The 23,599-nt window shown below is 33.5% G+C and overlaps 1 protein-coding gene across 1 annotated transcript in view; it reads left to right on the top strand.

The window, feature by feature from the left end:
• The first annotated feature begins 454 nt into the window (after positions 1–454).
• LOC128230827 (prion-like-(Q/N-rich) domain-bearing protein 25) overlaps positions 455–23,599 on the top strand; it is a 61,866-nt gene continuing 38,721 nt past the window's right edge. Inside the window, exons 1-7 of the mRNA XM_052943270.1 lie at positions 455–485; positions 737–889; positions 1,275–1,361; positions 1,558–1,686; positions 4,839–4,991; positions 7,244–7,330; positions 7,509–7,637. Of these exons, the coding sequence (XP_052799230.1) occupies positions 455–485; positions 737–889; positions 1,275–1,361; positions 1,558–1,686; positions 4,839–4,991; positions 7,244–7,330; positions 7,509–7,637 (769 nt within the window). The remainder of the gene's footprint in view (positions 486–736; positions 890–1,274; positions 1,362–1,557; positions 1,687–4,838; positions 4,992–7,243; positions 7,331–7,508; positions 7,638–23,599) is intronic.

Here is a 23,599-nt window from a genome sequence, read left to right as displayed (position 1 = left end):
AGATACTGAATCAGAATACGACAGTATGGTGACACGGATTTTTCAATACAGATAGCTGTTTTTTTGCTGTTGAATAGAGAAACGTAAAATTATAGGTATATCATTAATTAGGTTATCGACACAAATTTCCACCTACAATGTCATTTTCAAAATGTTTATAGTCTGGTTTTACATTTTTAAACAATGTTTATTAATTTCATACAACCATACACCAGGGTATTGTTGTTGTATTATTTTAAGGGCATGCATCTTGTTTTCAAAAATATAATGTTTTGACAAGGTTAGTCGAGGGATTGATTTTTTCGCAATATGACTAAGCCATAACATACCGTCGCTGCATCTGATGTTTAAACAGATTTCTAAAATATTATAAGAATCAAAATAATATAGTGCATATGATAAAATATAGCATGCCAGTGTTACATAAATGTTAAGTTACATAAATAACAGCGAAATGATGAACAAGAGATCAAGTTTCTACATGTGTAAGATTATGGCAGGTTAAAATAGTGATCTTAAAGATACCACGGTTGGACATCTACCAATATCTTCAAATCAAATTTCTTATACACAGGGATGAAACGTGATACAACTGTGTTATTCCAGGTATCCTTATCAATGAAATGAAAGTCTTTGGCAGGTATACGATTATAATTTAATAGCCACGGGATTTTGTTAACGGCCAGGAAAAAATGTGTGAGATTACTATTGTATTCAAACATTTATTTTATGCCAGACAAAGGAATCGGAGAAGTGTGCTCTGCGGCCGATGATACATGTACAACTTTGGGCACTGCGTGTGTTGGTGAGGGCGGGAGTTCAAGTACAACAAAGTGTCTCTGTGACGGGGACTACGTGGCTAATGAAGATAGCAAAGCTTGTCTTAAAAGTAAGAATATTCTCAAAACTATACTTAACGGTCGCGATTTGACAGGAAATGGTGTTGTGTTGGTTATGAGAAACGTTTTATTGTTTTATATTTCAAAGCGTTTTAAACACGAATGAACTGTTATTGTTTATATACTAAGGATGCGATAACTGATGATAACACAATAAGTTGTGCTTATATTGATACATGTTTTGACGACTGGTTTAAATACCAAGTGCCTTTAATGATGAAGTTTAAACTTCTAGGCTCGGCCCTGTGGTTTTCTATTGCGTTAATGTAATGGACTTATATACATGTTGTTTATTTTTGTCTGACAGACGTATCTTCCTGATACTTTAAATGTGATGTAAGCATTTTTAATTGATTGTTCTGGTTCACTCAATAGAATTGGGCACATCATGCGGGTCAACAACTGAGTGTGCCGGAGATGGCGTGTGTGACACAAACTCTGACTCTTCGACATGTGCTATCGGTATGCTTTATTTCACCATGTCGACACTCTTTATGCACACTTAAGATCAATCTCAATTGGGAAACCAAAAAAGAAAATAAGTGTTTTTGACTGGGCGTTTATGTCTGCAGTTAAGACATTTTAATTTAGGGAGTCATACTAGACGCATTAGTTCGACTTAAATGGCATATTTATATGTGGTTGCATTTGTGCTAAGGGAGTGGTGGAACATGCACTGCTGCGGATTCCAAGTGTGTAGCCCATTCAGAGTGTATAGGGACAAAATGTACCTGCACAAACGGAGACGCCGATGAATCCACAAAGCTTTGTCCAGCACCTAGCGGCGGTAACATAAAATACATAGTTTTATAACAGTAAAGTGTCAATTTGGGATTTCTCTTGGTGATTATTTCAAATAACAGTCGAAGTATATCTTGTGTATGTAAGTTAGGTTACCGAAAGATATATTTTCGCATGAGAATGAATATAAAAAATGCACAGTTTGGTACTGAATTGTGCTTGCTTGGGTTTATTTTAGAAAGAAAAGAATGAAAGAAGTAGAAGTTTTTGCTGAAATGTTTCATCTTTATTTGGAAAAGTTGTCAATACGATTCGACATCTGATTACACATTATTTAAAAATCGGATTCATGACGTAAGCTTAATGTAACCAGACAACGGCACCCTTAGCTGTCAATCGTAGTTACTTTGCGCAAGCGAATAACAAACTATGCAAAATAGACCACTGTACCAAATCAGGTAGACCGACGAATTACTTTCTACGAAAATAAATATTTGTATCCACTGTCATATCTACATGATATGGAGCTACAGTAAATTGGGTAAATCTTCGATTGTCATTTGCCAAAATATATATGCGAACACCAAGTAGAAAAAAAACATTTATCTACAGTTGTAAGAAAGAGCGCGTGCGACGTTGTTAACTGAATTCATAATGCGTATTTATTTCAGTTGCGATCGTTTAATTGTTTAATCAGCTGTAATAGTAACAAATATAAATTAACGTGACTCATGGCATGGGGGTATTCGATGAAATATTACAGCACGGTCAAGTTTACCGGAATTTTCTGTCAAGTGTCCAAGAAAACACTGTCAATGCGCTTTCAATTTATGACTCTGAGACTGTCTTAGTGCCTATTGTATCTAGCATTACCTTGCAAATTGAATACATGCATACTTTTGTTACTTAATGTAAAGCATCTCTAAATTTGTTGGAATCATGCCAATGAGGCCAGAAATTGTTCTGCCGCTTGGATCACTGTTTTTTATGGATATATAAACACACTTCAATGACGGTTTTGTTTGGAACAAGAAGCAATGTATTCAATATTTTACAGCCAGGACATTAATAAATTAGTTTCAAATCATCACATTGTGGTCATAGCCGGTCCCGCCATGAAGCTCATTACGCCTTAATATATTGATATAAGAAATTAAACGGTAATAGCCAGAAGAAGATCTGCTAATCCGACAGACAATTGCGCTGAATGTATTGTAATAGCGCCATAAAGTGGGAAGATTTCGAGTCTACTGCTCCCCAAAACGTATAGCAAGGATAACAAGAAAATAAACTGCTTTCATTATGCAAATAATGATAAAATAAGTTCAGCAATATCACGTTAAATATAACACTATTTAATTTTGATTGTACCTAACAATCCTTCATAAACATACCTAGTTTTTTATATATAGTATGTATGCACTGTGCTGTTTGTAGAGTTTTGTGCTGTTCTTCCATGTTTCTTGTTTGTGATTTTTTGTATTTATGTTTTATGTCTTTGCGTTTACCCAGTGCCATTAAACCGGGTTTATATTTGAACATTTTGCTACTGAGCTTGTTTCTGTAGTTTTTCGAATAAATATTGATTGTAAAGTTTTCAAATAGGTTTCTGAACGTCTGCATCATATATATCCTAAGATAATGAATTATGTATTGCACGCTTTAACTTTCCGCTATGTAGGTAAAACTGATGTTGAAATTGAGGCCTGGCGTTATACGTGGAATCAAATTGGTATGCGCTTAAGCAAATTAATTCGTTCGAACAATTTCCAAAGAAAGGTATAAGGAAAACTAGGTTAGTTTAGTAACCATAAGGTCGACATTAATACAGTTAAGTGTGTTTTTTTCCGATATATAGTTGTTCTCGGAGAATCCTGCACAAAAGACTCAGATTGCACGGACACTGTCGCAAACTCTGTGTGTGTAGATGACGAAGGATTAAAAACATGTTCCTGCGCTGTAGGATATATTCAACGGGATACCGAATGCAAAGCAAGTACGTATAATTATATAAGTACTTTCAGCAGATTGAGCTGTAGATTTTTTACTTCGTACGTTAGTAGTTAGTAGACGAAACTGGTTTAAAGAGTGGATTTAGTGTGTTTTTAAATGAACAATAACCTCAATAACCCAAAAGTTCAGAGCCTATAATATTTATAAAAATGGCAAAACGAAAACAAAAACAATAAAAAAACGCAAAGGTAAAATATCCTAATTTAAATCTTAAGAAAACAAGTCCGTAATGCAAACATGAAATGTCAAACGTTAAAATTACAATCAAATTACATCTGATCTATATATTTTAAAATAGTCAGATATTGTAAGAAATCTTTTTGTTGAAAAGGGATTTTTCCATAGGTATTCAAATTCTGTAGAGTTGAAAAAGTATTGAAAATCAAATCACAAAATCATATCCATTGAATATCCAAAATATTGATTCAGAAAATGTTTGGTCGTCCTAGCCAAACAGTTGAAATCAATATTTTAATGTACCAAACGCTCCGTCGTTCGAGCAAACAGATGTTAAATGGACAACATTTAATTAAAATCAAAACGTGAATTGATAAAAAAATGTTCGATTGAGCAAACAAATTTGAAATAGTCAGATTTTAAAACTATTGAAGTTCAAAATATGATATCACATAATGTTCGGTCGTCCGAAAAACAGTCGTATCTATTTAATATCAAGGTAAGGAAAATGTTCTTTCGTCCTAACATATTTGAAACAGTTGAAATTCAAAAAGATATTGTGCTTAATGATGTTGGTCGTCTAAACAAACTTGAAATAGATTTAAGAACTATTGAAAAATCAAAATACGAAATCACAAACTGATTGGTCGTCCGGAACAAAAATCATATCCATTTAATATCCATTTAATAACAACAAAATTCAATAATAAAATGTGTGGTCGTCCTTACAAGTTTGAAACGGTTACTACAAAAAACATTCACAATCAGTATTTAAATGTAGCAAATGTTTGGTCGTTTAAACAAATTTGAAAATGGACGAAATTTAAATTAAAATCAAATCATGAATCATTAGAAAATGCTCGGCTGACTGAACAAATTTGAATTTGTTTAATAGTAAACACAGATTGCGGCCATAAGATTATGATTTTTACAGAGAAATATTGTTGCTGTTCACAAATATCTGGCATAATGTGAGTAGTTATGATTATTAAGACACGTTTATTACAGACAAACTAATTGGAGTTGCATGCAGCGCGACTAGTGATGTATGCACCACTGTGGGAACGGCGTGTGTTGATGACGGCGGGGGTACAAGTACAACAAAGTGTCTCTGTGACGGGGATTACGTGGCTAATGCCGATGACAGCGCTTGTCTTAAAAGTAAGAACGTTCTCAATATATTGAATGGTCGTGAGTCGGATAGTGGTGGATTCAATACAAAGATAAAAAAAAATACACAAGACAAGGCATTCACATTATCTCGGAAATAAATTCAACAATACTTGTATCCATACAAAAGATTATTATTTTGAAGAATATGGCCTAGCAGTCGACAACAGTTTTCAATGTTTAATAATAATCAAACTTCAAAGTCAATCAATTACTATGTTAATGTCAATCGATATTGCAATCATTGTTATTACATGTAATCACTAATTCAATATTCAAACAACAATGATATAATGAATAAATCGAACAAACAATATTGAATTGTAATGCAACAAGTCCAAGGCCGTAAGTCCCAATAACTGTACAAACGACAAAGAAATATACTTATATCTGTTGGTGATTCCAAACAGTATGGATAAGGTATTCAGTGCAAAGAGGATTATGTCAAATTGTTTGTAATGATTATCACTTAAGAATTGTTCTAATATGAACTTCATATTTTCATGGATGTATTGTCAAAAACATCCGCCAATATCGCAAAGTAATCTTGAATGAGTCAATTCTTTCGTTAACATTAGCTAGAAAAGTGTTCTATACTATGTCCGTGATAAAAACATGGCGACAAAGTCCATAGCATCAAACGTAAGTCGACTGCCTGACGGGTTGTGGTGGCGACATCACACGCACACGGGAACCGGTGAAACCAGATTGGCTTGGAATGGGTGCCGTTGATTTTGAGGTTTCTGAAAATTAAAGTAAAGAAGAGAGCAGACATTTGCACATTGACGTATTTTGTTAACATTTGAATTAAAGGGTTTGACGGGTGGGCGGGTGCCATTTTGTTCCGAGCTGAAAACGTGTCATCTGACGTCACAAAACAAAAGTCATCATGGCATAACTCTAGGATATTTCTAAAAATGCTAATACGAGTTACGTCCCTGTTAAAAAAATCATACTAATTTATTCCTTCTATAAACGGCATTATAATCTATAGCGCATGCACATTAATAAAGCATTTTGTATAAACGAAAACACAGATACATTTCCTGTTTTGCTAAACCTGTCGTCGGGTACTCAACTTCATACTTTGACAATGCACAATCCATGTGTCTGATACTTTAGGGAGGGAAATCCATAATTAACGTGTGATTATCAAAACGTGTTAAACAGTAAATAAGTTACCGATTTATCACCTGTTATATCTGAAATGCAAGCATCTCTTATCATGTTTTGCATTATTATGTCAGAACAAATATTTACAGAAAAAATGACAATATTTGTTTTTGATAATTCAGACAAGATAACATAGAAATCCACTGACATAATGAAGAAATATTGAGACCATATTTTTCCAAAAGTATGAAGTAACATTACATCAGCGCGTGAAGTGTCACTTAACGTGACGTGTAGTCATTTTCCAGTATTAAATTCATATATGTATGTCTAAGTGATGTGAGATATTTTGATGAGACCATCCCATCAAACAATATGAGAGAGAAATGCTCGTTGTTTAACATTGTTTAACTCTCACAATGAAAGAGTTTTCAAAACGTTCAATGAAAGAAATTCGGAAAGACGAAACCCCATCTCGACTTCTCAACGTCAAGCTTAGTTTTTCAAGAACGCACTGCTTATAATTAAGAACAATTAAACGCATACTTTAAACTGAAAAAAAAATGAAACTGTGATATTAGTGCATAGCGTGGCATGATATGCCATTGGATTAGTTCATTTTGAGCTTGTGCTACAGTTTTGGTTTGATATGATAAAACACCTTCTGTCAGGTTCCTATATATATATCTGCTTATGAACTCATTCCTGGCATACACTTTGTTTCCATAAGTTATGACTATACAATCATTATAATTTTAAACAAAACGGTTGAAGTGAACACAAGTTGCTGCAATTAATTAAATATAGCGACAATCTTTGGATCGGTTGTAATAAAACTTGTGTTTTTCAGAAAAAAATGTTTGTATAATATTCTTATTTTTTATTTAAAAGCATTTAAAATATAGCAATAACACTTTAGAAAACACTCACGTTTCAATTGACTTTTTATAAAGGTTGCTTACACCAATGTTAAAAGTCTGACTGTTTGACTAGACCCTTTAGTTTCTGTATTTATGGTACAGTTATGTATACGTTTATCTTGTATTTGTCCTTTTCTAGTAGACATACGGTCTTCGTACTAAAAAGTCATGTATGAATTGGTTTATTGATTGTCCTCTTTCACTTATAAGACTTGGAAACATCATGCGGGTCAACAACTGTGTGTGCCGAGGATGGCGTATGTGACACCAACTCTGACTCACCGACATGTGCTATCGGTATGTTAGATATCACTTTTTTGACAATATTTATGAACACTTAAGAACAATCACTGCAAAGAAAATTGTTTCTGAGTGATTAAGCCTGTCAGTGGAGACATTTCAATTAAGGAGCACAGAATAGAAGTATTAGTTCGACTTAAATGACATATTTAAATGTGGTTGCATTTGTGTGAAGGGAGTGGTGGAAAATGCGATGCTGCGGATTCCAAGTGTGTAGCCCATTCAGAATGTACCGAAAGCAAATGCACCTGTACAAACGGAGACGCCGATGAATCAACAAAGCTGTGTCCAGCACCTAGCGGCGGTAAACATAAAATACATAGTTTTATAACAGCATAGTGTCAATTTGTTATGTTTCTTGGTGATAATTGCTTATAACAATCGACGTATATATTGTTTATTTAAGTTCTGTTAATTTCTCCTATTGTTTAAGCTTTGCTATCTTTATCTTAATGCGTGCAAGTACATATGTCTCTTATACTATGTTTCTTTCATTTTTCGTTTTTCAGGTTCCGTGAAACATCTTCGATGCTTGTCGTGACGGTGTGCCTCTGGTTGAGTTTGTTCTAACTGCTACTGGAAGCTTTTGGTCGTTTGCAGCAATGAACGTCTGTGATACTTGAAACCTCAAGACATTCCAAAATTCCAAAAAGTGATTCGCATATTCAGAACACTTAGTCTTGCCTCTAACTAAACCCGCCACATGTATGTTATTAAAATTTAGATTAAATTTTCATCACGAATTTTCATACGAGTATGTTAACATTTTATGATATTAATAATAACAATATAACGTCATCAACGGTAAATGGATGCAAACTGGTCCGGGGAAAGAGGTGTTTTGAATTAACGAATTCGTTCATATTCTGTTTGTATTTTAATTTATATATGTGTGTTCACAATTTGTGTCATCGCTCATATTGCAAGCTCATGATAACTACCAAAAATTAAATATTCGACATGTTAAAGTAAAACAATTGTTAAAAGTATTATTATGTCAGCACGAAAGGTTCAATTTCGTTTGATTTCGATAAATAGCTTGTTTACGAACTTTCCACGGTGTCCGTGTTTTGAATGTCACAGGACAATGTGATCCAACTCCGATTAACTCACCTCTACAACAACTTCTGTTTGTTACATCTGCATTTACATTCGGAACTACTCGCCCATTTTCCAAGAAAAATAACCTCGGATCTATGCCGGTACATAAGTTGAAGTAGTTCGTAAAAATTTAAAAAATAATAGTGATCATTAGTAGTGTCTTAACGTGTATTTTGTATTAATTAATTAAATTGATTGCCAGTGAAGTGTATATTTACATAAATAATTAAAATTCGTAAGAATTAAGTCATAATGTTTAACTGCTAAATTGAAATTACTACGCGATCTTCTCGCAGCTTGGTTAAACTGTATAGATTTCTGACATTGTAAACCGTCCGTATACATCCGAGGAGTTCATAATGCTGCATTTATTCTAGTGGATCAACGCTGACGAGGTTAAAAAACACAATACGATTCAAAGATGATTTAAGAAAAAATAATAGTATATAAATGTTTGTTTCGTTTATGATAGTATGCTGTAATTTTGTATTTACTTATTAAGCATGGCAACCAAAAATAATCGATGAAAATCCTTTACATATTTATATATACCTTTAGTGTTATAATTAAAATTGTTTTAAAATAATGATATTGTAGAGATATCAAAGGATAGTTAGTAATAAGAACCGCTGTCTTGAACGCCAAGTAAATTCTACAGGAGCATAAAAGTAGTTTATAGTATGAATGTTAAAAAAGAAAAGTTCTGCATCCTTGTCGTATCTGATTTGAGGTGTTGATATCTGCGCTGTTGCTTATGTGTCTTTTCTCGTCTTATCCAGCGTTCCAGAGGGGTTATGGATATTTCATTTCAGCTCCTAAGTGGAGAAGGAATCTACCATAAAACTGACAAGAGTGTTGGAATTAAAAAATATGATTACATGAAATTAATATTCCAAATCTTAAGGGACATGAAAACACTACAACTATATGTTAAATATTGATTTTTAAAAGCCAGACAATCTGTCCTTTAAAATGCGTGTTAAAATTTACCGTTCCTCTTCAGCTATAAACTGTGATTAGGTTTCATGATACTATGACCTGTTTCACTGAAATGTCTTTCATTAAAAAATATTAAAGTACAAAGGAATTTTAACGGACTTGCTTAATATTACTATATCTATTTTGGTTTTATAATAAACTATCATTTAAACCATTCAAAAGATGGATAACCTTGTCGTTAAACCAAACCATTTATACATCTGTCTATTTTAAATTTAAGGTTATTTAATACACCAATGGCCACTGAACACTGGACAAGACACATGTGACATGATTGTTGTGACTGTTATTTTTTTAGAATTATTTTTATTTATGAATAAACAGTTTCCATTATAATATTCGTTAAACGTTTTCCTTAAAATCTGAAAGAGTATTTCTGATTTAAAAAATGATTCAACTGCCAATTTTTAGGCTTAGGTTATAATGAAAACACGGCATGTACAGTTGCCATATGCAAATATCAAATTATAAATATGCATATAGAATCGTGTAGTTGTACAACAATTACAACTGATTCAGCAATACATCATAGAGTGTTTACCGTATACCTATGTTCATGTATAAATTTCGTCTTCTATAATTTCATGGATAACATGAATCTAAGATTAAAGGCATTTTTATCTCTCATCAAGAGTCGCATAAAAACCACACAGCACATACATTTTTAAGTAAAACGAGATAATAGTAGCGGATCTTGCTTAAGAAAACCCCCAACTGGCTTTGTACACTTTAAATGTTTGACAGGGTATGTAATATATCCAACACCTATCGGGGAATGTAGATATATACCATGCTCGTTGTGAAATGTAACCTATTCTTACATCTAAAGACCATGTTGATAGAAGAATGTAACCTATTCTTACATCTAGTTACCATGTATATTTTGAAATTTAAACTATCCCAGCTTCTAGCGAACATGTTTGTCGGTGAATGTAATTTATCATAACCTGCCATCTAGTGACTACCCGGAAAAGATTCATATCACAACATTTAGAGACGATGTTTGTAAGGGAATGTTAGCTATCCCAGATAACCTATGTGAACCCACCATCTAGTGACCATGTTTTCCGGGGAATGTAACCGATTCTTACCCAACATCTAGTGACAATATTTGTCAGGGAATGTAACCTATCCTACCATCTTGCGACTGTGTTTGTCGGGGAATCGAAACAGTACAATTGTAGGTTAGGATACCCAACATGGTAATTTCTGAGAGGAGATTGTTTACAATGATCAATTTCGTGACAGAGGACAATCTGATATTTGAGATGTAATAATTGGTTACGTGTCACAATAAGAACTTGACCTTCGACCTACTGACCGTTTAGTGTGTACATCATGTTTGACAACTCTAAAACAAGTCGTACACCCGTAACTGATCGGGAAAAATAGTAACGACGACTCTTAGGTTTTTGCCATGCTAACCAGGCGACACAGAAACTCTCCTGTAGTTCCAGACATGATTTATTTCAAGAAGCCACGTTTTTCAACAACTGGACACTGTTTTAGCATCTTTGGGTTATTATTTCTGTAATAATTGTCTTGAATATTGGAGCACCGGTATTACCAAATTATCTTGCCAATGCGATCAACATTTTTTTAATGTAGTAAATGTAATAAATATGACATTTAAAAAACGATATAAATGTTCGTAGAAACCAATATATGCGTTGTTAGATGTATATTAAGTTAAATTATAATGTATATTAATCATCCTTGTGTATTTTAATTCCTGGTAAACTCGTTTGCAAATAATTACATTATAGATAAATGACATTAACCTTTGATGATTATGTACAATTGTCATTGAGTTGGTCATTATAATTGACTTCAATCTATGCTATGGAAAATCGTTTCAATATGTTTACATGTGCAACCTACTTACCTATTTAATTACATGTCCTTATTGATATCAAGGGGTTGTTGGTCTGTCGATGCCTCGCTGTTGCCTCTAAGGTGATGCTTTCAACACCGCCAATAAGATGGAGAAAAACGGGGAGGTTAAGAAAAATATCTTTCAACTACCAACCCTCGTGATTGAAAGTATCATTAACTCAAGCTTTACGTTCATAGTGCAGTTCTATAAATTAAAAACACTTTTGCTAGGAAGAAAACAACTAATATGCCAGTTTATGATAAAAAGGTCATTTTTTACAAATGATCGCTCAGATAAATATATCTATAGAAAATGCACAGGTATCTTTTAAGTATTAACTTTTGTACATAATAATTCTTTTCTAAAAGTGAATATATTTTGAAATTATCTAAGTTTGGATAACACGTTTAGATATATGTTCTAAGTTTGGATAATCCGGTATTTACAGATTTTATTAAATCGATACACCCTTCACAATTGCAACTTAATAAATCTAATAAAGCATCCTATTTAGATCTGAAACTCGAAGTGAGGGCAGAGAAATTGAATATCAATCTTTATGATAAACGTGATGATTTTAATTTCAAAATAACTGATTATCCTTCGTTAGATTGAGATGTATTGCACAGTTGATAAGGTTCGTTAGAATATGCACAGACTTCAAAGAGTTCAGCTCTCGCAGTAAACTTATGACGGAACAATTTCTAACACAAGGCTTCAGATATTATACTTTAAGGGAAACTTTCTCTAAATTTGTTAATGGTCATTATAATATTTATCAAAGTACAATAGTAGTGCCTACATGGCACAAATAGCATCCTTACATAATTAAACTTTCAGAGCATTGATGTTATGAAAATTTTGCAGATTCATATTATCTTTAAAACCGTTTTTTTTTCTGCTGGCTAGGCATGTTTCAGCGTGTGAGGTTTCTTTCTTTTAAAATTTTACTTAGGTTATCAATTGGATGAAAAGTTTAGCTAATACATGTCGTTTTCATTTTGAATAATGTTTTCTTTGTTTGTTCCAAGATTTTAGTACAATGATGCTTTTTATTATGAAACTATGAACACATCGTTTTAAACAATAACTGTATCGTGTCTTTGAAAAAAAATGTATTAGGTACTCTGAATTGTATTCCTTTGTCTACACTGCAAACAGAGTTGGAATTCCTAATCATTGAAGTACTTAAGGTTTACCTATTAGTTTAATTTTTTTTTTTTTTTAAAGCTGCACTGTTAATCCCAACTTAAATTTACCACAATTAATTCAATTGTTTAAATTTACTAAAAAGGATAAATACATGTCGAAAGATATTGTTCTTATGAAGGATACTGAGTTTAATTTGAAAGTTGTAGAAAACACGGTCCTACCTTATGAGACAATAGTAGATCACTGTAAATCTTTTAGCACTCACCGATTATTTTATATTTTTGCGTTTGAGCTTTTTAATACACGGTTTCAATCTTGGCACCAGTAATATTATCCATAAATGCATTATTTAGTAAGTATTTAAGGGTGTATCTCTCAAAAATTATGTTTGTAATACATGTGAATGTACTGATAAGAGTGTCACTTTAAGTTTCCTCAAGTTAATGCATACTTTGATAAGGATTAACTTTTACGTGTTTACTTAATTCAGGAATGTTTAGATAAGAGTGAGGTTGTGCACGCAAACTGGTTTAAACCCCCAGTAAATTTACATTTTCTGACCGTTCCAAAGCGGTACATAACAATCCTTGATAGAACCCATCTAGTTTGTATATAGTCTATATGCATTGTGTTGTTTGTTGAGTTTTGTGCTGTTGTTTCATGGTTCTTGTTAAACTTTGTGATTTGTTTTTGTTTTTGTGTTCTATGTATTTGCATTTACCCACTGCCATTAAACGGGGTTTATGTTTAATGTTTGGCTACTGGGCTTGTTTCTGTAGATTTTTATATAAATATTGATTATTAAGTGCAGTACCTGTCGCCCGTATACCATTCATTGTATTTTAGTTGTTTTCGTTGACAAGGTTTTATGTATTAGCCTAACTATGTTACTTAATATCAGTTTCATAGAAATAATTCTACCCACACATTTTGCTAAACGTGTCGCTGTAGTTGTTCAAAAGAACTTGTTGAACTCGTCTATCGGGAATACTTATACAAAATTTTGTACTTTTAAAATGAAAACTCATCCATTCAATACTTTGTATTGGACTCCAAATTGACTCTTCATTGTTTATAATTTACCCTGCCTTTATTAAAATATCAAATAAAGAATCTGCCAAAGTACATGCAAATAGAATGTTTGTGCCCAACCCCTCGCCTAGAAACATGACAATGTTATGGTCGTTTATTCTTAAAAATAGTTAACCACTTCTCCGAGAACTTTACAAATTATGAAGGGGTTGAACTGCATCCGAAAGCCAAAACGGTAAAACAATAGTATTTTCCTTTTAAAGAAAACTTACTGTATGGGGAACAAAAGATGTGTCAACAATACAATGTGTTTATGACAACTCATTTACAGCCGTATCAACAAAACATATATTTTCCAAAGCGGACTTATTATTTCTCGAAAAAAGACGTTCCGTTACTTCAAATAATGGTAATTTGTAGCCAATTATTAATAACATCAACAATTTCTACATTCAAACCTATATGCTTCTAAAATTGTGGGATTTGAATATATCGTTATCATTTTAGTGGCACTTGAACATGTTGTACAACTATGTAACTCATACTCAAAGAAATCTTTATCAAACAAACAGTCAAAAGAATACTCATCATTTATATCTCGGCAATGTTGTTGGTGTCGTAGTAGAAGTAAACTTGCGAGGAACACCCTCGTTGGCGCTTCATCCCCTCCGGAAGTGCTCGCGCTATTCGCATGAGAAGCAAATATCGTGGCCGCTTCTGGTACGTAGGGCACGACAGAACTGCTGGTCATAATAACCCCGCCGCTCTTGTCTAGACTGTCGCTCACTTCCCGTGTCGGTGCTCCGAAATGTTGAAGAAGAACGATAACTTTTCGAAGGAGGTTTGGAAGTTTTTATATTTTTAATAACCCTTCTTTCGGCTTGCCTAAGCCTCTCTTCCCCACATCGCGCAAAGAGCGATTTTCAAGCTTAAACTGAACTCGCAATTTCACATTTCATACTAAGCCTCTTTTCGTCCTAGCTATCTGGCCCAAGTTAGATTTTTCATATTCATTTACTGTCGCCCAGCACACCGCGGAACAATCTGCCACTTGAATGAGACTATTTCTGTGCGTTAAGTTAGAAACTTGACCCATAACAATATGCTGAGCTGCCTAAGGTAAATTCTTCGTCAAAATACTTTTAAAACCTTCCTGAATGTCCGAATTAAATTCGAATTAAATTTTGTTTGTTTCACTTTTAGTTTAATTGTTTTAAAGTAATAAATCCTTCTACTGACTGTGAAAATAAGTTTTGAAGAAAGCGAAAGCTTCAGCTGGATCCCTAGGAGACTTGCCCTTTTCACGTGCAGCGCCGCCTTTATTGAAATGTCGTACAGGTATTCTTCATCCATCAACACTTCTTCGAACGACCTTTTTTAGATGACGAGTATGTTACGTTAAGAGATTAAATGCTGTCCAAGAATAACTGTGTTTAAATAAGTTTAATATCAGGCACCAAAACATGATTCAAGCTCCTTACTTCCAAGGCAATTTGTTCTATCGGCGTTTGAAGTGAAGTCTGTGGCACACTGACATTTCTTAGAGTCTCCTGAAAATACAGTTTCTGCTACGCACGCAGTTGCATCAGTGAAGTCTTCGTCGTTTCCTGGATTATGCATGAAGCAGAAATGAAAAACAACACATGACGCTACATTGTACAACCTAATATTTATGTACAGTATGTCCATGTATGTCTTGAAGGTTAACATGCACGAAATGTTAGTTATCTGTTACAGTATGTCATATACATGTAACCAATTATTATACAGAATCATGAACGAACTTTGTATCTTAAACTATTTGTATAATAATTGGTAACACGTTTATGATGCAAACACAATTTCAAAGAGATATATATATTATATACTATATAAGTTTTCATTCAATGTTTTGTATAGCATACTGTAACATATAACTAAAATTTCTTAGGAACATCATGTGAGGCAACAACTGTGTGTGTCGCCGATGGATTGTGTCACACCAACTCTGAATCTCCGACGAATGCTATTGGTATGTTTAACATCACTATTTCGACGTTAATTGTTACAAATTCAGAGCAATAATGAATGTTTCTAAATTGCCTTTTAAGAGTGTTGGTGTATTAAATTTACTAAGGCATTTTAATACAGGGACACATAAAAGAAAGCCTAGTTCGAATTAAAAGACGTTTCAGCATCTATGTTTAGGGTTCTATGCACGCGATGCAGCGGATTCCAAGTGAACCACTCAAAGTGTACAAAAACTTATGTAACATATCCCAACATCTAGCGACAATGATTGTTTGGGCATGTAACATATCCCAACATCCAACGACAATGTTTTTTTGGGAATGTAATTTATCCCAACCTCTAGCGACTAAGTTTGTTGGGTAATGTAAGCTATCTCAACACCTAGCGACAATGTTTGTTGGGTAATGTAACATTTTCTACTATCAAGCGATTATCTCTGTAGGGGAATGTCAGCTATCCAAACATCTAGCGGCAATGTATGTTGAGGAATGTAAGCTATACAAAACACCTAGCAACAATGTTTGTTGGGGAATGTATTATATTTCAATATCTAGTGACAATGTATGTTGGGGAATTTAAGCTATTCCAACTCCTAGCGACAATGTTTGTTTGGGAATGTAACCAATTCCACCATCAAGCGCCTATGTTTGTCAGGGAATGTAACCTACCCAACATATTGAGACAATATATTTTTATATAACCAATTCAATCATTTAGCGACAAGGTTTGTCGGGCAATACAGTTAATCCTACTATGTATCGACATTTTTGACGGATAATGTAACTTATCCCGCCATCTAGGGACCATTTTTGACGGAAAATGTAACCTATCCCACCATCTAGCGACCATTTTTGTCGGGATTAGTAACCTATACCACCATTTAGCGACCATGTTACCATTCGGGGAATAAGACCTATTTAAACAGTGAGTGACCATGTTTGTCGAGGAATGCAACCTATCCCAATTGCTAGCGACGGAATGGAACCTATCCAACCATTTATCGACGATTTTTTTCGAAAAAAATGTAAATTTTCCCATTATTAGGCGACTATGTTTGTCGGATAATATAGCCTAACCAAACCACAATCTAGTTAATACGTTTGTCAGGGGGTTTAACCTGTAGACATTTGGCGACCTTATTGGTCGGGGAATGTAACCTATCCCTACCCATCATCTAATGATCATGTTTGTCGAGATACTTAACGTATTCAAACCTTTCGACCAAGCCTGTCGGATAATGTAAGACATATATTCATCTAGCAACTATTTTGTCGGGAATCGACACGGTTAGCAATGTAGTTAATGCGATATTATATGTTGATTTCCAAAAAAATGATCTCTAACAATGATTTTGTAACCACGGACAAACTGATAATTGAGAAATAATTGGTCAAGGGCGCAATAACATATTCTTCGTTATCGCATTAGCTCATATCTAAATCTTTATTAACGGTTACCCTGACCTTGACCATAGCCTTTCTGACTCTAAAATCGTATAACCGCAATTGATCGGAATTGAAAAATATGTAAATATTGGAGCTTCTGTCTTGGACACAAGACATCTTCCTGTTCTCTTACCAAAGCAATCAATATAGAACACTGCTACAAATCTGAAATTTAAATATAAATGTAATTAAAACTGCTATTTACAGAAAACAAACAAAGGTTTTGTTAGATGTGTATTTAGTTGAATTGTTATAATAAAATAAACATTCATGTCTATTTTAATTTCTTGTAAATATCCGTATATAACGCATTTGATAATAAATTGCTTTCATTAACATTAATCTGTAATTATTTTGAGAGACAGTCTCCGTCCTAGGTCTCAGATAATAGTAAGTGCGACTTGCTTGTATGCTACAGATGCAAGATGAGTGTTTTGAAATGCATTACTACAGGATCTGTCTCTTATCGTCATATAATACAAAACCGTATACAACCATTCGTTTTTTTGAGTTCTGGTTGGTCTATTCGTTACAAAATGCGCAAACAAAAGTTGGTATAAACACGTATTTTACTCTTTTACTGTCCATATATTTAAATTCTGAATGCTATTAGCAATTTAGTAAATAAATTGCAATGCACTTGATAATGCCAAATAAATATTTGCATTGGTTTTGAAATTTATAGGTGCTTGAAGTATCTTTTCAACCTAAAGTGTTTTTGTGATTTAATGACGATTATTTTCAAGTAAGATTAAAATGAAATGTTGAAATAATCTCTGATAATCTCTCTTTAAATTTAACTCTGCAGTTCAACTACGAAATATCGGGAAATACGTTGATACGTGATGAAGCATTACACTATCGTTCTTGTCTTCAGATACTTTGTATATCGCCTAATTCAAACCTATTTTCTTCACAAATCATTTGAATAAAGAGCTCACGCAAACTTACCCCAGAGTTTGCTTGTGTTGTTAGTGGAACTTATTTACGTTACATCGTATTAATATTAAAGTACACTTTTCATACCGAGATTAAATCTTATTCTGTCTTATACGTATGTCCCATTTGTAATTCCAGTAAATTTAATAGCAGAAACTGTTATTTGAAACTGTTTTAACATTTAACTAGTTATATAGAGCATGGGGTGTTACCGTTCGTTTCTTATTTAGAGCCTTTTAGATATAGGGTCTCCAAAGGTTGCTGTGTCAGTATAGTAATTTAATTTCATGTACGTATTATATAACGTCCCCCAAGTCCATGCTCTGACAGAACCGATGATTTTGACAAACGAGAAATATTTAATCCGCGGAGATGAATATTATCACGAATAACGCCAATCCAAAGTTGGAAGCGTTTTACGGTAACACCTTTATTGATAATGCTTTTTTAATATTTCATTACGAATTGTGCCTGTTCTGTCGTGGCGTTGTGTGTTGCAGTTAGTGTATGTTTTGCTTTAATCCGCGTGAGTTTGCCTGCTGGAATAGTATCCATTGCATTATTTAGAAAAAGTTCCACATGGACTCCTGTGTAGGTTCAGTGATTTTACCATTACGTCCCACCCGACCATAAGCTCCCGAATAAGACGAAAGCCGGATGTTGAATTGACAAGCAAACAAGGAATAACCCAAGACAAATGACCTTTGAAACATTTTATACAGTACATCATTTCAATATCAATATTTCATCAAAGTACTGGAAACAAGTCGCCTAACTCATTCACAGTAGCAGCAGGACGTAACTCATGAATTACAACACTCATGAACGTGTTTAAGCAACACGAAGACTTGAATCCGAATGTATTTGGTGTAATGAGTTTCACAAATATCACGAAACCAACACTACACATTTGCAACATACGACCCTCGTTTTATGTTCGGTTTGCGCGCCATATTAATTTATTCCCCCTCCGGCCATTGTATATTAAAAGGCATCTATTATATTTCGCCGAATTGCATAGCATAATGGTATTATTGTATTTATTATGCGTACAAGGTCAGCAGAATACTTAACCCAAAGTATGTTTCAGACTGTGAGTTTCAGTTGTTTTACAATGTATGCAATCGCATTCGTTAGTCAAGTTTTTCAAGTCATCTATTATTTAGGTAAATTATCGAAGGCATGCTCGTTCAATAAGTACGTTTACATTTTGTTGGATACACCAGAAATTTAAGAGGTCAAAAAAGCAGAGACAATCCCAAACAAATTTAAGCAAAATTAAAACGCGATGTCAGGTTTTCTGCACACGTCTGAAATTTATTGTCGTTGCCATTCGATTGGCAAAACATTTGCTGCACCAGACCACCTTCTCCGTGTAACGCTAATCCATAATGAAGTTTATTTAAGTTGAAACATCTTTCAGATACACATTCAACAATTCCTCATAAATAAACTGTTCTTTTGACAAAAAAGCAAGCCATCACTACTAAAGATACTGTACCGCCTGCTGGACGCCTACAATGGGCAATTAATCATTGGATATAACTTTTGCAAACTAATGACTATCTTTTTTATTGAGATTCCCACATATCACAACAAAATGCCTGAAAGGTAATCGACAGCGATTTATTACCTAAATGAACGCCTCTGTTTAATTAATAACACTGCGTAATAACTAAAAAACGAAACATGTTTAATTGTTATATTGGACATTTAACCGTGTACATCAAAACTATTTATAAATTTCTTTTTTTAGACATGAACTTTGCATCTGAAACAAGACACTATACTGTAAACCACAAGAATTAAGGCGTGTGTAGATTTCATCGTATGTTAGATGCTTGTAAAAAAGGTCGAATATTTATACATAAATTATCAGTCTCTCGTTCGTTTTAGCGAAATTGTTTTTCAGTTACTATTTCGATGTAAACTTGCCAATCAATAGTGTATTATTACATTTTCGCTAGTAAAGTTTCGATGACAAATATCTTTACTGTTGTGCATATATTTATACTGATGGTGTATTACTGTTCACTTTATTTAAGTTCAGTTGCACAATAAGGTAACACATAAAGGGTTTTCTCAGTTGTGCCCCATTATTACTCTATGTGAAAGCCAAATTTATTTTGCTCTTTGCGATAGCAAAATACAACGATTATATATTTCGATATGAAAGGCGCCTCATGAAATTATCTAGCTTTAAACCATTGGATTGTAAAATGTCTCCAGAAATTGCGTTTGAGATTCAAACACTGTGATTGCAATCCTATTTTGTACTGAAAAACAATTTGCTTTCGGTTATAACAAACAACCATCTGAGCATTTTGCCCACAAATTATATACAATATACAGCGAAAGGCTTAATGGGCGATTTTTTTGTGCAGGTTTGTCTTCGACTATGCTGTGTTTTGTTAAAATTTAATAAAAAGAGAACTAACAGCAGCTTTCAGGCTCGGATCGAGCCGCTTTTTTGTTCAAATATTAGATCACAAGCCGAATGACCAAACGGATATGTGTTATTATTCTATTTGGAAAGTAAAGAAAAATCTTATGCTAAAATGTTTATGGAAAAACAACTACCATAAGGTTATTTGTGCAACGTTAACATACTTAAAGTGGTCAAAAATAGCATTGTTGTTTAAACTTTATTTGTTGAAACTGAATTATTGCTCGATTTTCAATATATATGTTGGTACAAAAACTTGCGTTTTAGCCTCCATGTATGAAAACCGTGCAGAACAGTATCAGTTCAGTAATTTATTTGCTAGATACTTAATATTTCTTTGAGATTATTTGCATTGATTTCTAGATTTGAAGATCATTGAAGTACCCATTCGACCTTAAGTAGATTGAGATTAAATAATGTTTATTGTCAAGTTAGATTTAAATGAAACACAAAACAAATAAAGTTAGTGTTTGTCTCTCAGATACATACCAATTAGCCAAAACTGTTTATTTGCCATACACAAGAATATAGATTAAGACAAGTGTAGCACACTTAACCTGCGTGTGGACTTGGAGAGACATACGAGCCCGTGCGTATTATATAGCTTTCCATCAAGCGCTTGGAAAACAGTTGAATGACGACCTGTCAATGGAAAATGAATAACACGAGACGACGCACTGCATGATTTAGAGTTTTGATACTTTGTAATATACGGTAAATAAAAATGAACTCAAAAAGTATCGTGAGGAGGTACGATTACCGTACTATTACGTCCCAACCGTTCCATGTTTGAATCGACACCTGCCGGTTTACCAAGCTGACAAAGGACCAATGACAAAGCCATGTCAAAGGGATTTTAAGATATTTGCCTAAATGCACCAAACCTTATATTGATATGCTATGTATTGAAAACATATATAGATATACAACCTTTGTGGACGATTTGGACTTTGATGATATTTACAGCAATGCTAAAATCGTCGCCCTAATAAACTCACTTTTGCCAACGACACATCAAAAAACTACTTACAAAAACATTAACATCAGCATTTTAAGGCAGCACTTCTACTTGAAATGGAATCCTTTCGGTGTCCCAATTTCTAAATGTACCTAAACATAATATCTGTTGATGAATGTCAATATAGTATGGTTGCCTGTCTGCATCCCGCTCAATTGCCCGGTACTTTTTGCTTGTCTTGCAAGATCGGCTATCGAAATTTAGTTAATCTATTAATAATGCTGCCATGCATTGGTATTTCTTTATAAAATATAGTCCTAGTATTGGTCAACTTATCGTTTGATTGTCAGCTGTCGACTGGTCATTTTTATACGGGTATCTTTGTTAACCTCATTGTACAACTACGTACAGAGCGCATTTTGTTCCGATTAGAATACTTACGTTTCACTGCAGCGTTTTTGAATTTATTAACTTTGTTAAATAAAATAACAAATATAAATTAAAAAAAAAACAAATACAAAGAATTATCTAGATCAAATATATTTAATGCCTATATTTCGTGTAAAACGTACGCAGAATACTGAAATTTTGCTTTAGTCTATCAGTTCACGTTGTAAGTGATCATATTTGTTTAAGTTATCTCATGATTAGGTCGAATTTCCAAAGTCTGTTCGTTAAATATGTTACATTCGTGTTATGTTGAATTAAGCATAAAGTCAAACGAATTCAAGCAAAACTAAAATGCAAACATTGCAAATTTTATTGTTTTTACATAACAGCTCACGCAAAGTAACTTCAATTCAATATTTGGTCCCTTGAGGTTAATAAATCTGTCAGATAAAACAGCAAATGAGCTGCATGAAGCTATCAATAATGGAGTAAGCGCCGAACGCCATGGGTCTCAGTGTCATTCAATGAGCGATAAAGCTTTTCAAAAGTAATTGATATCTTATAGTTGGCTGAAATGCTCTAAAATCACATTCAGTATAGCTACATACTATGACCGAAAAGAATGTCTCCGTTTATTTGATGTCATTTGTTGCAAAACTCATAAATTGTTATACCTTTCTGCAAATCGCCATTCTTACCTTTCAAAGTTAAACGGTTTATAAGATAAATAATAACATCATCATTTGGTTTTGATTTCATGTTTAGTTAGAAATGCCACTCTCATTGACTGCTGCTTAAATGCATATATATTGTTTTCAATACTTCATGACTACAAAATAAATATGAATGCTAAAGATCTAATGGCGGAGCCATTACAGTAACATTAATGTCGGGAATATTGTGGCCACGAAGCAATTAATTGGGAATGGGAAAAAAACTGATTTAAAGGGATCGCTCATTTTTGGGCATCATTTTTGTTTTCTTCCCGGTAATACATCTAAAACACTTATATTTAAACTATTTTTATATTTGATACCGAACTTGCAGAAGAAAAAAACATTCTTATAGTTTTAGTGGGATATGTACCCACGCCGGTACACCCAAGGCATAATTTAAAAAACTAATAAAAAACTTACTTTCACAAGGACTCATGCACAAACGTTAGGATAACTTAACCTTTACGCCTTTTGTTGGATCGCGTTACTAACGCTATTCAAGCTGTGGACCTCAAAGGCAATATTTGAGCTTACTTCGTCATTTGTTGGAGGTTTCGAAAGTAAGTATTTTAGTTCTGACACTCCATATGATTTCCCAAACTTTATTTAATCATACAAAAAAGCGCATTGGACAAAATCATTTAGGGGTTCCCTTAAAAACTAATATATCTATATATATATATATATATATATATATATATATATATATATATATATATATTTCTAAGTTCAAACGTGGTTGTTCATCTCCTTTTCACTAATCTTCACATCTATTATCCGAGTTCGAAAATGTAATAGTTCGCCCCTCCTTATTCAGGAGCAAACACAAGCGTCATGATCATGTTCACCACTCATTGGTACTTATTTAGTCGCACGTCATCATTCACCAATCATCATAGGACAGCCTATTAGATGGAAATTTCTTGACGCGCTGTAGAACATCGGGTGACAAATGGAAAAGGTACATTAGATCTTTCCTATCCAATAAAATCTATTTTAATTGTTTCATTTGCAGGTTTTAATCGCATTATATCATGATTGCTTAGGCAGATGCTAAAACTCAATGCCGTATTTATGTAATTTTTCATCAACGTAAATTGAATGTTCTTATGTCTTAGGTTACAACAACGAAATTAAAATTATTGACATTCCGTTTGAATTAACACAGGCACACAACTGTAGCTCAAAATGTTTTATTTACT

Source organism: Mya arenaria, chromosome 4, assembly GCF_026914265.1.
Source record: "Mya arenaria isolate MELC-2E11 chromosome 4, ASM2691426v1".
NCBI classification, from domain to species: Eukaryota; Metazoa; Mollusca; class Bivalvia; order Myida; family Myidae; genus Mya; species Mya arenaria.
Note: the sequence above shows the minus strand (reverse complement) of the source record. Positions and strands in the feature narration are given on the sequence as shown.